At 38.8% G+C, this 16,671-nt stretch overlaps 2 protein-coding genes across 3 annotated transcripts in view; both read left to right on the top strand.

The window, feature by feature from the left end:
- apt (apontic) overlaps positions 1 to 16,671 on the top strand; it is a 43,338-nt gene that overhangs the window by 1,397 nt on the left and 25,270 nt on the right. Inside the window, exon 1 of one of the 2 annotated variants that reach the window (XM_070209689.1) lies at positions 1,603 to 1,877. The exons of the other annotated variant lie outside the window; for it this stretch is intronic. Within the exon in view, the coding sequence (XP_070065790.1) occupies positions 1,875 to 1,877 (3 nt within the window). The 5' untranslated portion in view covers positions 1,603 to 1,874. Of the gene's footprint in view, positions 1 to 1,602; positions 1,878 to 16,671 lie in introns of those variants that run through there. 2 annotated transcript variants of the gene reach the window in all.
- Positions 1 to 16,671, top strand: part of Pi3K59F (phosphatidylinositol 3-kinase 59F) — a 44,744-nt gene that overhangs the window by 5,593 nt on the left and 22,480 nt on the right. The gene's annotated exons all lie outside the window — the stretch shown is intronic.

Raw genomic sequence — 16,671 nt, 5'->3', positions numbered from 1 at the left:
ATGCAGCTCCATAGATCGAGGGGGGGGTAATCAGTTTACGCTGACGTTGTTCTCTGCTGCTTCTTGCATGCCCATTCTCGGAGTCACACACACACACACACACACACACACACTCACTCATAGTCATACTCGTGTTCAAATGCAACTTATGTAGCTACATCTAAGTAATTTTACTGACATACTGACATTTGTATATGTGTGCTAATATGGTGTGCGCTGTTTTTTCTTTTTATTTTGGTTGTTGTTTGCTATTTCATGAACTGATACTAACACGGGTGCTACTATTTCAGTTGCTTACTAAATAGTTAGTGCCGGAGCGGGCTGACTAAGCGATCGACCCAATGAGCGACTGTCGCGCCATATTAACCATACTGTGTCAGCCCAGTGCTGCTCGCAAACAGACACACACACACGCACACACAGAGACAGACACACATATACAGTTGCATATGCGACGTTTTTTGCATATGCCCCAATGCAAGCACCCAAACCGCTAGACGCTCCATTTGCTAGTAACACCCTGTAATTATGCCAAATGGGTTGTTTTGCTTAGATAGCTCTGTTGAACGGGAAGATAGAAAAAATCGTTCACCTTTAAGACTGGGTAAGGGAATTGCTGTTCATTAATACAGTTATTACTGTACATATTTATACTTTTTTATTTTTATAAAGTGAATATCTACACCTTATAGAATACACATATCCAATGTCAAAGGCCCGTTTATATATAGGTTTATTTCCTGCGGGCTTGCTGCAGGGTATTTCGTCTTTCAGCTTAAACGCATTTGCAGCTTTCTTATTTGTTTGTATGTGTGTGTGTGTGTGTGTGTGTGTGTGTCGCTGGCGTCCACAACGTGATAAAAACTTTAAACATTGAATTGTGATACTTCGTCACTTGGTTGTAAATTGAAATAAGACCCATATGCCGCCGTCAGCTGCAGCGTCCCGCTCGCCGTTGTTGCTACTGCTGCGTCCCGGTTCGGACCCGGCTCCCGCTACGTCTCCGGCTGGCGTTGCAACAGTTAAGCGTGAAACGAGAACTAAATAAAGCACAGAACTAAAACGAAAATAAAAACAAAAATTCTATTGCGATTGTCAGCAAATTTTCTTCAAATGCAAAAAAAAAAAAAAAACAAATACAAAAACAAAAACTTAAAATAAATAAGAAAACAAGCAAAGAAAATGGAAAGAGAAAAGCAAAAGCCGCAGCTCGACTTTTGTTTAGCCAAGTTTTCGGTTGCTTCGCTTTATGTTTTAGTATTTTTGATGTGTTCTTTTATTATTTTTTTTTTTTTTTACAGTTATTTGCTTTTTCCATTTTGTTTTAGATATGTAAGTGAATATTTATTATTATTTATGTATGCGAATCGCTCGTTGCTCCGATGATTCCGCTGCTCGCTCTCTCTTCAGCGCTCGGTATCAGAATCTCTGTTGCTGTTTCGGTCTCTGTCCGTGTCTACGTCTACGTTCCCCCTCCCCCATGCCCGTCTTCGCCTGGTGCTCGGAGTCGGGAGCCGGGGCCAGTTCTGGCGCATTCAGTGCAGTTTTGGCCGCCTCTGGTTAGGTTGTCCTAGCGCGCAATTTTCTTTTAGTTCTCCATCCCGCTAAGCATTGCCGTTAGTTTCATTCGGTGAGCGCATTTCGCACGTGTTTGTTTTTATTTTTATTGCTCTATTTCGACTCGAAGCTCTGTTCTGTTGTGTTTCTGACGTTCCGTTTGTTATCTGTGATGCGTTCGCGGCCCTTCGAAGCATTCTATTTGGCTTGACTCATAAATGCATCCAGTTGGTGCAACATTTCGATATTTGAAATAAACGTGCAACAAACGGCTATATAATTGCTGGCTGTCGTTCTTTTAGCGAATATTTGTTTACATGGTGAGTTTGTGTTGAGAAAACATTTTGAATAACTGTAATTGCCAATTTAACCGCTATTTCAATTTAGTGTTGGGTAATTTCAAAAGTTGAATTTAGTTTGAAAGTTAGTCTTGAAAAGTTTATTATCTAAACTGACTTTTCTAAAACTTGTATCTAAAACTGATATATATTCAAAAAAGTTATATTTAAGGTTGTTTTTATTATTGCCTTTCCATTATTTTGTTGGTTTGTACTCTTAAAAGTATGCTATGTGAATTCAAGATATTTATCTCAAGTTCGTTTGAATTTATGAATTATTATTAGTTTAGCTTACAAATAAATGAAGATCTAGGAACTTAGGTTTAGAAAAGAATCGAAAAGAGGCATGATAAATATGAAAAGAGATCTTGAAGTTTATATGTGTACAATATAATAGAATGAATCAGGAATATCGAAATAGGAAGCATTAGAGAGGAAATCCTCGAAATTTAAGAAATTTATTGATATTGAGTATTTTGAAATACTTGATAGTTACAAGAGTATTATTACGAAAATGCTTCCTAAGACGTGCCATAAAAAACCCGCATATACACGTATATGTTCTATAGTCGTATTCTCTTTAGCCTTTCTTACAAATCAGAGTCTTGGAATAGCTTTATAGTGGCAATATTACCGTTAAGTCAGCGTTCAAGTTTTATGGGTCTTGAGTCACACGTTGCCATCAATGTAGTCATAGTCTCTGTTGTATTTGGTCACATTATCTGATAAACCAAACCAGGCAGACAGACTGACAGACACACGGTGCTCGTTGAGGGGGTTTGTTGACCCTGCGCCGCGAATGTGGTTGATAAAGATTTTTGCAAGACGCGTTCGAACAACAACGGGCAACAACTTATGCGAAGATCATGTCAATATAACAACATTTTATGGCTCCACTACAAAATCTTATGTCAACGAGAGGTGATGACGGAAGGGGGGCGGGGAGGGGTGATGGGGCTTAACCCATAAGTAAAACGCACACGTAACCAAAATAAAAATGGTAGCAGAACTTAAACTATGCCGAATAATTGCTAAAACCCGTAGCCGGAGCGCCGTAACCATGTCTTGTTCTTGCCGGTTGCCGGTTGCTGGTTGCTGGTTACCCAAGGCCAACGTAACCATCAGGTTAATTAACCCGCCATTGTTAATCCTCTAGCCGGCATATCAGCTAATAACCAACTATCCAACTGGTTCGCTATTGTCACAATCGTTTTTTGCCCATAATGAATTCAATTATTGTCACTTGAGTGCGTTAAGTATGCGCAACTTGTGACCGCCTCAGGTATTTGTGTAGTACCTACAAGTCCAAAAGCGTACCCAGCTGAAATAGTTGGGAGTGAAAAATTGTTGAGAAATTCACGTGCTTATGGAGGAACGAAACTACAAAGGGCTGCAAAACTAACTATCTCACTGGATACTGTTGATCTTAAAAGTACGATTAATATATTTATATTTCATATATTACAAATGCCTGAAAAAGGCAGCAGACTTTGCATGGGTTCCTGGAGCTGATTTTCTTGTTTTCCACTGCAAAAGGCTCATCGAATCTACCGAAAATTCTTCTGAGAAAATTCTTTGAGCTAATTGAAACTTTTTTGGTTAAATATATAACAATCCCATTTCTTATATGCTCAAAGATTCTGCTGGCTGAATAAGAAATCGAAGAGAAAGTGGAAAACGGATTCTATATGAAATTATATTAAATGTTTTTTTCACTTCCCCCAAAAAGTGTTGTCAAGTGCCGCCAAGCCGAAGCCAAGCCTTTCCTTATAACATATCCGACACAATAATTTTTCAAACTCATGCCTTAAAGTTCAGCTGGGTTATTAGGGGCTTTGGGCTTTTGGTATCTGTTAGATACATTTGTGTGGCTCTACGTGCCTGCCTGTATAGGCAAATGTTATGTGCGTCACATGAAATTAAAATTAAGCTCTCCCCAAAACTTGTTTTTGTTTTATATTTTGTTTTTGGAGCAGTCGCAGCTTTGCGTTTCGCCTAATATACGATCTATACAGGGTATATGAATGCTTATAATATATGTCGATGGGGTGTGTATATATATTTGTTTAGCTTCCCCGTCTTTTGGTACGTGATTATATAGCCATTAAAAAATAAATAAATAAAAACCTTTATCGGCAAGTACACACACACACACACACACACACACACACACACACTAACACACAACCCATTCACATAATCCACATTTATCGTTCGCCAAGTTTTATTTGCCGCAATTGAAATTTCAATTCTCAATTCTAATTTATTAATTTCATTTAAGATAAGTAAATGCGACTTTTGTGTGTGCTGTTTTTTAATGCCCTTCACGCGAAAGGGGTATAATTGTTTGTTGCAAATGTTTGTCACAGACAAAAGAAACCATCTCCGAACCGATGTAGCATATATTTTCAAAAGCTGAGACTGTCTAGATATGTTCGCCTGGCTGTCTACCACAATTTAGTATGTAGATTTTCGACAATATTTCACTATCTAGATACCTCGCACTGGTATTTAAACTCTTTTAATTTCATAAAGATCGGACTGTAAGCACCGAAGTTAATGGGGAATGCATTTTATATGTTATAGATAGAAGAATGTCCGTGGAAGAAAGCTAGCATGTTTCTAACGTCAGCTTCTTGCTGAGCATAGAGCATCTTGCAGTCGGGCATACCCGACTAGCGCCTTCTTACTTGCTGCGGCTTTCAGTTGATCGCTTAGCTCCGCCTTTAGTTATAGACGTCGCCATATAGCGACTGCTTGTTTTGTTCTTATTTATTTAAAAAAAAAAAAAAAAAAATACAAAGCAACAACAATTAAAAGCGCTTTTTCTCGTTCTCGCTCGCATCGCTTCTCTTCTTTTACACGTTCCGTTCTGGCTGTGTGTGTGTGTGTGTGTATCTGTAGCTGTATCTGTGTGCAAGTGTATCTGTGTGTGTGCTCTTATAAACATGTTTTCGCATTAATAATACATTTTTATTCGCTAATTTAAGCGCTGTTTACTTTAAAAACCAGTTAGCACATACGTTATACGATGTATATACACACACATACACATTCATATTTATAAGTAAACACACACACACACACACACACACTATCGCAGACTTTGGCTCCACCCCAGTTCGGGGCACAAGTTTGATAATTTGTTTAGTGTATTTGTTGCTGCTACTTTTTCATATATTTGTTAAGCTAAAACAAAAAAAAAATGATTCGCCAATGCGCAACTATTTACAACTCTTAACCGCACTCTCACCCCTTGACCCCGTTTGGTGCCAAGTTCCTTTTGGCTTATGGCTCAATCAAGGGCAGGGTTGAAAGAGGCGTTTGTCACGCCCCTTACTCCATTTGCCAGTCGTCCTTAGAGTCTATTGTTGATTGTTGCCGGTATCAAATAAATGCCGCCCCATTTTTCAGCCACCCACGGCATAAATCTAGCTAATGATTTAGCTTACTCTACATTTACATAAAGTTGTTATAGATCTTATTTTCGTATAATTAGTTGTTCAGCCTTTCTGCTCAAAAAATATATATTTCTTTACATATAAGAAAATATCTTCATATATCTTGTTATAATGAGAGAAAATCTGAATTGTTTAAATCTTTGAATAAGCATCTTCAACACAAACTTGAATCCCATATTAGTATTTTATAGAGAAATTGGCCTGTAGAAAACTTTAGAATTATAGTACTTATTGTACTTAATGCTCAATAATATTTCATTGATTGTTGAAAGAAAAATTCAAGATTTATGCATTTCGCAAATTGAAATCATTTTGGGATCCGAAGCGTTGGTCTATAGATATATTTTAGAATGAAAATATAATATTTAAAGATCAATTAATTTTGTGAAAAAACTTCAAGAATAAGAGAATTTTGTTAATAAGCATCTTGAAAAAATAGCTTGAAGAAAGCTTCAAGCTTTGAAAAGTGTATACTTTTATTTATGTAATATTCCTCCAAATCTAAACTTAACTTAATAGACATATTTCCCATCTTTTTCCCGCAAATATGGCAGTTTATTTCATAAATATGGACTATATTATCTTCAATTTACATACTGCACCCTTATAATTCTCAAATCGTTAAAGCGCTGACTGTTCGATATGCGTTGCTTAATGTCGAAATATATGTCTCTTTCACTCAGACTATATTGATATTTATGGATTTCTTACACAATTGTATAGGAAATGAGTGCAATAAGTTTTGAAAGAAAAATCTCTTCAAAATATAATTTGTATCATATTCATTGATTGCATTGGTTTTTCAAGCTCGAGCAGCCCAATTAAATGGGTGCTGTTGTTGTCTTTACTTTTTTGTATATCTTGTATTTTTTGTGAGTTCTGAAATCGAACACGCTGCCCCAGATGCGGCAATGAAGGGCGGCGGGCGACACGACGAGGCAAGGCACAAAGTATTAATACGCGCATAAAAATGGAGCACATTGAAGAGTCATTGAAATGTGACAATTTGTTGCCGCTTCAAGTGCGCTTTAAGTCTCTTGTGCAGACGCAGCGGGGCACCAGGGGCGTGGCAACGTTGTTGAGGGGCACAATTGGAGGGACAGAGTGGCATATAACACCAATCAATCCGATCCGAGCAGCGATCCACTGGCAAGCAGCTGCCCTTTCGTCAAATAAACAAAAGCCATTAGCAAATGTATCTGAGAGATGCGAACGGGGCGACACTTGAGCGCATGTAATCAAATCATAAATTTATACAACCAATTTTTTTTTCTATATATTTTGTCTGTATACTATTCTATTAATTTCCATTAGAGTTGAGACGCTCGCTTCGAGCTATCTAAACACAATGCGACGCCTCAATTTGGTTCAAGTATCTATTGTGGTTGGTTGCAACAACTGTACTTTGTGCCGCCGAAGGTTGTGAATTTGTTGAACAGACAAAAAGTCGCACACACACACACACACACACATACATATAAAGGCGCATTCTTAGACTGAAATAAATAGAATCAGTTCAACTCCTTTTTCATAGTCTGTGATTTCATCAAACGAACTATGGCAGAGTAACAACTTAGAGATGGGCGCGTGATAAATCCTTAAAGTCAGGATGTTACCTTTTTTTTTTGCCAACTAGAGATGTGGCGATCGGTATACAATAGTAAATGAAAGGAATGTATCCTTAAGATACATTTCCATTTTAAATATAGTTCTTAGTTAAAATATATCATTGTTGTGAATGGAATAATGGCAATTGCCGAAGCTTTAACTTGTTTGCAAATAATAGTCACTTAATAAAATCAGGAACTCTAATTTTCGACTAAAGTTATATATAAATTTAATAGCATAATGAATACTACAGTTAAAAGATAAGCTCCATTAAACCAGTTTACTGCAGATAATTGTAAGCATGGAAAAAAAACAATCACGAAAATTAGTTTTCGTGCGCAAAAACATTGTGACACGCGTCCATCTCTAGCAGCAAGTATTTTGCATCCCCTTTGTAAACTGTGAATGTATTTGTAAAATGCCAGCAACTGTCGTCATTGTTGTTGCTTCAGTTGTTATTGTTGTTCTTGCTCTTGTTGTTGTTGTTGTTGTTGTTGTTGTTGTTGTTGTAATAATCTGAATTCAAAAAGTAGACGAATATTTTAAGAAATCATTTCTTGATTACGACGTTTGAAAACAATTTGTCTTTGCTCTCTCGCTTCACTTCTTCGATTCTTTCGTCGCACTCCGAACGTTACTTAATATGTAAATGTGTATGTATATATACATACATATGTACAAATGTATTTAAGTGTGGCTCTGTGTGTGTGTGTGTGTGCACATAGAGTCTAAAAGTTGCCTGACTTGTTGAGCAGTTACTTTTTCCATTATTCTTGCGCCCATTTTGATTTTAATTGTTGTTGTTGCTGCTGTTGGTGCTTTTCCATTGGCTTTTATAAATTCAACTTTGAATTGCTGTCGTCACAAACGAATTTTGCGTAATTTGAGTGAGACGAATGAATGCCTTTTGTTGTGCTCCCAAAAAGTTTAATGAAACTCTCTACCTACCTACCCACCTCTATATATCTGTCTCACTCACACCATCAATCGAGATTGCGCCTGCAAAAGTAAAAGCTCTGATTGAGTTTTTATCGTGTCTGTGGCAGCGCGGCACATTGCCACTGCCACATTGAATGGAATGCATGAATGGAGAGGCAAGGACACGCAGTCAAAACAACGTTACCGACACATGCCACATGTGCCGCAACAGACGACCGACACCTGTTGAAGGGCACACACGCAACGCAACGTGCGCTCACACACACACACACACACACACACAAACACACACTCACACGCGCATACATCGACACGCGCCGCTGCTTGCAAAAGGACAACAGCCGCAGTCGCAGTCGCAGTCGCCGGCAGCGGCAGCGGCAGTGGCAGCGACTGCGAGCAGCAGCAGAGGCAAAGAGCGAGTCCCAAAACACATGCTGGGAGCGCAACTGTGGGCTGCCGCCAAGGTGAGAAAGTGAAAAGAGAACGCAGGCAGCAGCCCGAGCAAAGGACAGACCAGCCGACAGTCTGTTGTTGTTGTTGTTGCTGTTGCTCTCTTGCTGTTCATTTTGTTTTGGCATTCGGTTTATTCTGTGTACACACACACACACATGCACACACGCACGCATTACACATTTGGCAACATGTGCACGGCTCGGCTGGCTCGTCAGGTCCGGGAACAGGACAGAAACAGACGCTGCTGTCATAGGTCAGGACAGGCAAAAACAACAACCCAAGAAAACGTAAACTAAATGCCACTAAATATGCAACATAATGGAGAGGCTTACGTGGCTAGCCGGTAAACGGGCACGGCAACGCAGACGGGGGCACCAGGGCCATTTAGGTGTTGTGTGGCATGTCACAACAATATTGCCCTGCTGCCTGCGGATGTTGCTGCTGCTGCTGTTGCTGTTGCTGCTGACGATGATGATAAGAATAACAACAAAACGAGACCTCAACAGTTGGCCACATCGGCTGCGGCTGCCTTGGTGACACATGTTGAACGCATAAGTAGCAGCAGCCGGAGCAAATTGCAACATGTAAATGTCGATTGGGTGCAGATAATAATCATACAATTAAGTTCACTTAAAGTGTGGCAAGTTGTCTACAAGTGAAAGCTTTCATAGGCTTTTAAAGATTTTGTTGTGTGGGCTTTATCTAAAGCTTAAGTGAAAATCTCAATCTAGCTAATAGAGCACGCTTTGCTGTTGCTTCCTGCTTGGCGCTTATAATTCCCAACAAGTTAAAGCTTTAAAGGAACCAAAAGTTGCTTTTCAATTAGTAATCTGCTCGTGAGAAGAGCGCGCTGTACCGCGCATTGCTGTTGCTTCCTGCTTGGCGCTTATAATTCTCAACAAGTTAAAGCTTTAAAGGAACCAAAAGTTGTTTGTCAATAAGCGATCTGCTTATGATAAGACGACGAGGTTTCAGTAAAAACTATTAGGAAAGAAAAATACATAATTAAATATTGTTTTTCCAGGCTTCATGCAAGCTGTTATGAATATTGATCGATTTTTCGTAACCACATACATAGATCCTCTTTTATAGTGTAATGCAACCCCTTGGTTTTCTTCTTTCAATGTGTATCTACGTTTTTTTTTTATCGTGAAACTGTCACCCGTAGAGATACCATTAAAATCTTTAATCTATTTGAGTTTTTTGTTAAATACTTTCGAACTGTCACTCAACAGAATGTTGCATTAGGCAGACTTCCGCTGTGGCGATTTCATTTGAGATATGGATAAACAGAGGGAGAAAGAGAGAGCGAGAGAGAGAGAGCGAGAAAAAGGCATATCAAATGACATTGCAATCAAAAACCCAGTATGAAATATTCGTACAACGTCGTAAATCGAGAGGAACGGCAAATCAAATAAAAACTTCATTTCATGGGCAGCACGCAAAACAATTTCGACTAAAACGAATCCTTGACTACCTGAAATTACAGCTGCTACGTCATCAAGTTGCCCGTAAACATTTTTGCGTCTTCTGCAAATACACACACACACACACATTCAGTTAGCTAGACAATGCCAGAGAACACGTTATCCTTTTTTTTAATGGTTTCCTCTTTTGAAAAGGGGCGCACATAATAACAGCGGCTAATGCCAGTCGGTATATGGAACCTCATATAGAATAGAATGGAACCAAACGGAACCATATTTTATACTCTGGATGCCTATGGCAAAATGTTTTGCCCGGCTGTTTCGTGTGTCTCCGGCTGCTTAGGCTAAGCGCTCAGCGTAAACAAATGAATACAATTTTTAGAAATAACTAAATGCCTTTTGTATCTGTATCTGTATCTGTAGCTGTAGCTGTAGCTGTAGCTGCAGCTGTATCTGCGTCTGTGTGCCTGAATGTGTGCATCTATGTTTAGGAGCTGGTTTTTGGTTTTTCTTTTCTGTTTCGTTTTCTTCTCTTTTTGGCAAATTGCACACCGAGATTTTCCCTTTGAGCAGCTGCGTTCTATACGCTTTTCCCAAGACCAATAGATGCAAAACTCTACGCATTCATCTTTTGTACTCGGCGGATTACTTCAGTTTCAGATTCCTGTCACGTTTAACAGATCGAATTTCACCAAAGCCGCCTTGCACTAAAAACAGGTGGCTCGCCTTCAGTCTGTGCTCGGTTTAAATCTATTCAGCCACCCTCAATGTCGAGATTGTTGAAAAGTTTACCAACTAATAATGCAACCCCCCTGGAAAGTGCTTAAGTCTCAAGTGTGGCGCGCTGCGAGGACTGCTTAAAAAGTTGCAAAACTTCACAATTAACAAAAGGAGTTCCAAATATAATAGAACACTGCAAATATTGAAGATATTTTTGGATAACTTTATTATTTGTGAGTTGTTGTAAAAAAAAGGGGAAAAACAAACAAATCTATGCATATTTTTAAAAGGAAATGAGGATTATTTTCAATATATGATGAACTTCTGTGTAAGGGTGACAGGGTTTATTTAATCTACAATTTCTCAAAAAACCAACTAACCATGTCCTGAGATCGGGAACCCTCTCTAGAAAAAAAATGTCTTAATCTTTCAGTAAAAAGGATCCATGTCCATCATATTTATTCTTGCTATTTGTAAGTGCGCGATCAAGAGAAGAACAGCAGTAGAATATTATATTATTATTATGGGATGTTATTGTACAGTCCTTTTTAATAGAATGTGTTAGAGATATTAAATTGGAAAATAAGTACAGTAACTTTAATGACCTCTGGTATTTGACTTAACCCCGTTAATCCTATATCCTGCTATAAAAAAATAATTGTACAAAGGTCTAACTGATTCGACAGTTTTTACCTTAATTTCCACTCGCAAATGTGGAAAATTGGCGGAATCCGGTTACATGCAAGTTTTTTGTTAACCATCCAAAGCTTATCCTTCAAAAATGTGTAGAAAATATAGTTTAGGACGCGGTTTTAAATGGGTTGGAAATGGGTGGAAAGGCAAAAAACTAGGCCCGGGCAAGGCCGGGTAATACACACTAGTTATATGTGCATATAAGCATTAAACTCAAATCGTAAAGCTGACTTGCATAAAATACAAAGAACCCTCGTATTTGTAAACAAATTAAAACGTCTCGAAAACTAAAACTCGATTCGGTTTTCAAAGCTGCACAGACTTTTGCATTGTTTAGCCAGCTTGCCGGGGGTAGCAGAGGCATTCTGTTCGACTGGGGGAAGGGGAGTGGCGGGCTTAAGTTATGAAAAGGCGTCATAGAGAGTATGTCAAGTCAAATGTGTGCACGGTATTCGTATCTAGATTAACGGCAACTGTACATATTTGAAATTCAAATCCCGAAACTGTTGAAAGCGTCGCGTATTTGAATTTTCCCTTTGTGGCGGCGAGGCCTTTTGCCGAGCGTTGCTGATTGAGCGACGATTTCAAAATCGACTGCGAGACCGCGCTCTCTAAAGTTAGGCAAATGTATTTACATTTTAGAAAAACGCACAAAGATACTTTTAGTGGCAAAATGACAGAGGGTGGCGGCAGGGAGTCGCAAGTCGAGGCCGGCCTCTAGATGTTTACCCTGAGATATCGCATACGTAACGTCAACTGCGACGCACCAAAAAAAAAAAAAAAAAAGAAAATATAATAAAATAAAAGGGGGAACTTTGTGCTTTAGCCGAGGGATAGCCAGAGCAATAATCAAAATACACGCATACACAGACACACAGATACAGATACAGATACATAAACACAGCTACAGATACAGATACGGATACAAATACTCTGTGCCTTTAACAATGCGACAGCAGCAGCAAAAATAATATTAATGAGCAAGTTTTTGATTACGCGGCCATTAGCCGAACTCCCGAGTTTGAATTTGAATTCAAATAAATTTTTGGATAGAACATTGCAGGGGCAGGAAACCCGAAGCAAGGGACACGGGGGCCCTTTTGTGTGTGCCTGGCGTATTGTTTCATAGATGCGATTCGGTTTTATTGTCTTCAGACTTTTATTACAATATATATATATTTTGTTGGTGTTTTGCGCATTTTGCGGCAATATGGCAGCAGTTCACTCGCCTCTCAGCTCGTACACCGCTGCTCCCCCCCGTTTGGGCAAGAAATCTCTGGGATCTCAAGTCTGGCTCTCTAGGTTAATTCATAATACTTCTATATAGGTTAACAACTGATTGCTAGAATCTGTTGCAGGGCACACCCTCGACCTGTTCCCCTGTTGCTCGGGGGTTGCTCAGGGGTTGCTTCAATCTTCCATTAATATGATGGGCACATAAAAGTCCTGCCAAGGATGTGCGAACAGCTTTGGGAGTTGGCTGCAAAATGGGCGTTTCATGCATGCTATAAGCAAATTATCATATTGGCAGATTGAGTTGTTGCGCACGAATTCACAACGGCTGGAACATCATTAAAAAAAGACAACAACAACAATTAAAGAAAAATAAGCAATAGCAATATTTTTCGCTCTTGTTTGTATTTTTTATGTTTTGTAAAATCTTGCGCCCAACAGCTGGCGAATTAGTCAACTGCTCAGTTCAATTGAAAATATATGTACGCTTCAAATTTGTCTTTCCCCTAAACTAAACTAAATTCTCTGGAATCTGCTTGCGCTAAACTTAGCTCCCATGCATCGATGATGTCAGCAAATTTATAAATAAATGTTTAAACATATCTGGCAGTATTTTGAGGCTTAAGCCTGACAATTTTAAACACGAGAATGTTATATAACTATGAACTATGAATAAAAGGGTATATTCGTTGAGTGCTTATGTATTTCACAAGTAAAAGCAAGCAGCATATCTTGAATGGGTCGATCGAGTCATATTTGTCTATGTTTCCATCCGGAAAACTAAAAAAACCTAGAGTTTTTATTGTGGAATTATATATGCTCGTGTATACTTTTTATCAATCTTTTCTTCCATTTTTATTATAACGATAGGAGTTGATTTTCAGATAATAATAATAGTAATAGTAATTAATGGATGGAGATATAGTGTTTATTTTTTGGATGCATCCACCATTAACCCATTCAATATCATAAGAAAATCCTTTGTCAAGCTATTGCCTTGGGCCTTACTTCTTACACAGATAATGTTTAAGATAGATTGATATTATTACGAGTTCGCCATAAAATACCAAACTTTAATGATTGGCTACTGTGCTTAACGCACTACGTCTGTAAACTAGACTGGGATTCGAAGGAGGATCCTTGTTTAGAAATAAATGGTATTCCTTGGAATATTTGTGATCCTTTGCGAATCATCAATAATTTTACGTGGCAACTTCTTATCTAACCTATATTATAAACCAATAGCCTTAAGCTAAGAACGTACAGAGTTTTATGGGATAAGTTTAGGATTGATTCTTTAGATCAGATATATCTGTTATTTGATTGACATTTTTCTCACACTTTTCGTATGGCTTGTCACTAGAGTGTTTTTGTGTGTTCTCTGTACAGTGTGTACCTACTAAGTGGTAATAAATCCACCCTTCAAAATGCAGACAACTGACTTTGAATGTTGGCCGTTCGTCCGTTCGTCCGTTCGTCCGTTCTATTCTCTACTATGATAATTAATTTTCCAGCTTCGATATCAGTTTATCTGTAAAAATTCTATACAAACTCATATAAGCTGCTGCTGCACCCCTAAAAAAAAAAAAAAAAAAGAGCAATAAGCGAACAATGAAAGATTTTTTAAATGGAATTTCGTATTTAATCCTCACTATGTCGTACCTTTCACAAATGCACACGCACACACACAATCAAACGTATATACACATAAAAGATATGTAGGCTCTTAACTAAGCCAACCTTAGACTTGGTATGGCTGCTGTTGTTGTAATTCATCACCTACAAATCAATCATTTTGACGAACCTAGTCGTTGGGCACTAAAAAGATGAAGAAAAGAAATATAGAAAGAGAGAGAGCGAGAGACGAGACGCATGCGTATAAAATGTAAAAAGCAATGCGCACACAATAGATCAACGCTATCAAAGAACAGGGCCGGGACCGAGACTGAAACGTAGTCGAAGACCGAGAGACAGAGCCCTGACATGCCCTGGCATAGTATACTCTTAGCCGCAAACGGTGACCTTTTAACACAAGACCAAAACGAGATGGAAGCCTGTCTGAACTAATTGTCCGGCAGTCTTCGAGTTTCGTTCGTTTCTTGTCAGCCTTTGCGCATGCGCATGAAACATGCTCATAGATAGACCCTATATAGAGATTGATATTTGTATACCTAGGTGTGTTAGTGTAAGTGTGTGTGTGTGTGTGTGTGTGCATTGCATTGGCACTTAATTTGTTGTTCTTGTCCGCTGCGTTGGTGTGAGATTACGCATTTTCCATACGATTGGACACAGCACTAAGCTGTCGCATACCCTGTAAACAGGGTATACTGACAACAAAAAATTAAACTGTTTACACTATATTACACTATAAAAAACTATCCATAAAAAGGACTAACTATGAGCTAAAGCTGTGGGGTATTTCTCTTTACTTTTGTTTGCAAATCAACTAGGTAAACTATCTTCTCATATCCCAAAATTATTTCTCTTTACGTTTTTTAAAAAAAGAGATCAATGTAAATCTTCTATCTTGTCAAATGTCAAAAGCTCTATAAATGATGAACGATATCACGATGAAGAATATAGATATTACAGATATTCCAACATATATATAACAAAACTCGCGGGATCTCTACGTAACGTTTGTTACGTAATCTATATAATATTATGAGAAAACTAAAAACGCAATAAGTTAAAGCTTGACAGAGTTACGTGTATTAGGTATGAGTTTTCTCGATTTTATAAAAGTATATTGCATCCAGAAAAGCGGAACCCATTTGGAGACTTGCAGTTGTTTACGTAACGTTACGTAACGTTACGTAACGTGTCACAATTTTTTTGGTAATACGACTTCTTATTCTTATGGGCAGAATTTTAACTGGATATTTAGTGATCTATTTTGAATACATTTTTAATTGACTGAATATTAGTCTACTTCTTTTGACAGCCCGGTCCAACTTAAGGGTATGGCCTAGTCGATACGACTTTGTTTATGTGTCTGCTTCTTTGATTCTTTTTGACGAACTCGTCTGGTGATCCTTTGGAATTCGTTTGTCTTGTCTTGTCTTGGCTTAGTTTACAATGTTCCTTTGATTAGGTGCTGTGGAGGTGGCCTGGCCTGGCCTGGCCGAGCTCGGGTACGTGATTGGTATTATTCATCACTTGTCCTGGCGGTCCTATCTGCACGGTGCTTATCAGAATTTGTTTAGGCACTAGGTTTTTTTTTTTTTTTTTTTTGTCTACCTTTTGCGTGCGCTGTTTAATTTAAATTTTAAGTATGTCTTGCAGGTAGTCTGCCGGATTGAGTAGATTGTGTGCGCGAGTTGCTTATCTAAAACAGGTAGAATCTATTTTAATGGAAAACTCATTTATTTAGTTGTTTTGATTGCAACAGCAGCACGGCAGCAGGAAGTGGCAGGAACTCATAAAACGTGTTCAGTCTACCAAAGAAGCGTATTACAATTTTAAAAAAAAGTTTATAATTGAATTTATGGCAATTTTGTACGGCTGCATTGAAATTGTGTGAATAGCTTTTTGCGAATGCACAAAATATTTGCAGGACTTCCAAAACCCGCCCACTACCCACAAACCCGTTTGCGGCCACAAAAGGCAAATGGCAACCAGCAGGCAACAATTTTTAGGGCCAACACCCAAAAAACTTGGGATCCCTTACAATGCAGTCGATAAGTATGGCCATAAGTACAATTCATTCGACTCGGCAAACATACTTACAGAGCAGGCAGCCAGCGAGTGAGTGGGGGGAGGTTCGACTCAATACGACTCAAGAACCCCTCCAACTCTCGAACCCAAACCCAGTCCAAGCCAGCCCAGCAAGCAAATCCACCAAGACAAACTGAGAAACGGAACCGTACTCATTGTCGGCCCCTGCTCGGGCGCACAGCTGTTCAAGAGAAAATAGTCATTGTAATAAGAAAATTTTGATTTCATATTTAGTATTTGTATAAAATTTAATAACGCCGCACAAGATGGCTGACTGACTGACTGCCTGGCATGTTGTTGTCGTTGTTGTTGTTGTTGCTGCCAAAGTTGAGCAGTGAGCGTTGGCTTCGCTGCCGCTGCCGCTGCCGCCGTCGCCGTCGCCGTCGCAGTTGCCGGCAGCAAGGGGTGTGCAAGCGGGCAACTAAAACGCTTAAAACACACAATCTCGTTTGGGTTCGGTCGGGATTTCGGGGTTACGCTTAAACTCTAAGTACATTTTAACTTAACTGCCTTCTCTTTTTTTTT

The sequence above is a fragment of the Drosophila virilis genome, chromosome 5 (genome assembly GCF_030788295.1).
Source record: "Drosophila virilis strain 15010-1051.87 chromosome 5, Dvir_AGI_RSII-ME, whole genome shotgun sequence".
NCBI classification, from domain to species: domain Eukaryota; kingdom Metazoa; phylum Arthropoda; class Insecta; order Diptera; family Drosophilidae; genus Drosophila; species Drosophila virilis.
Note: the sequence above shows the minus strand (reverse complement) of the source record. Positions and strands in the feature narration are given on the sequence as shown.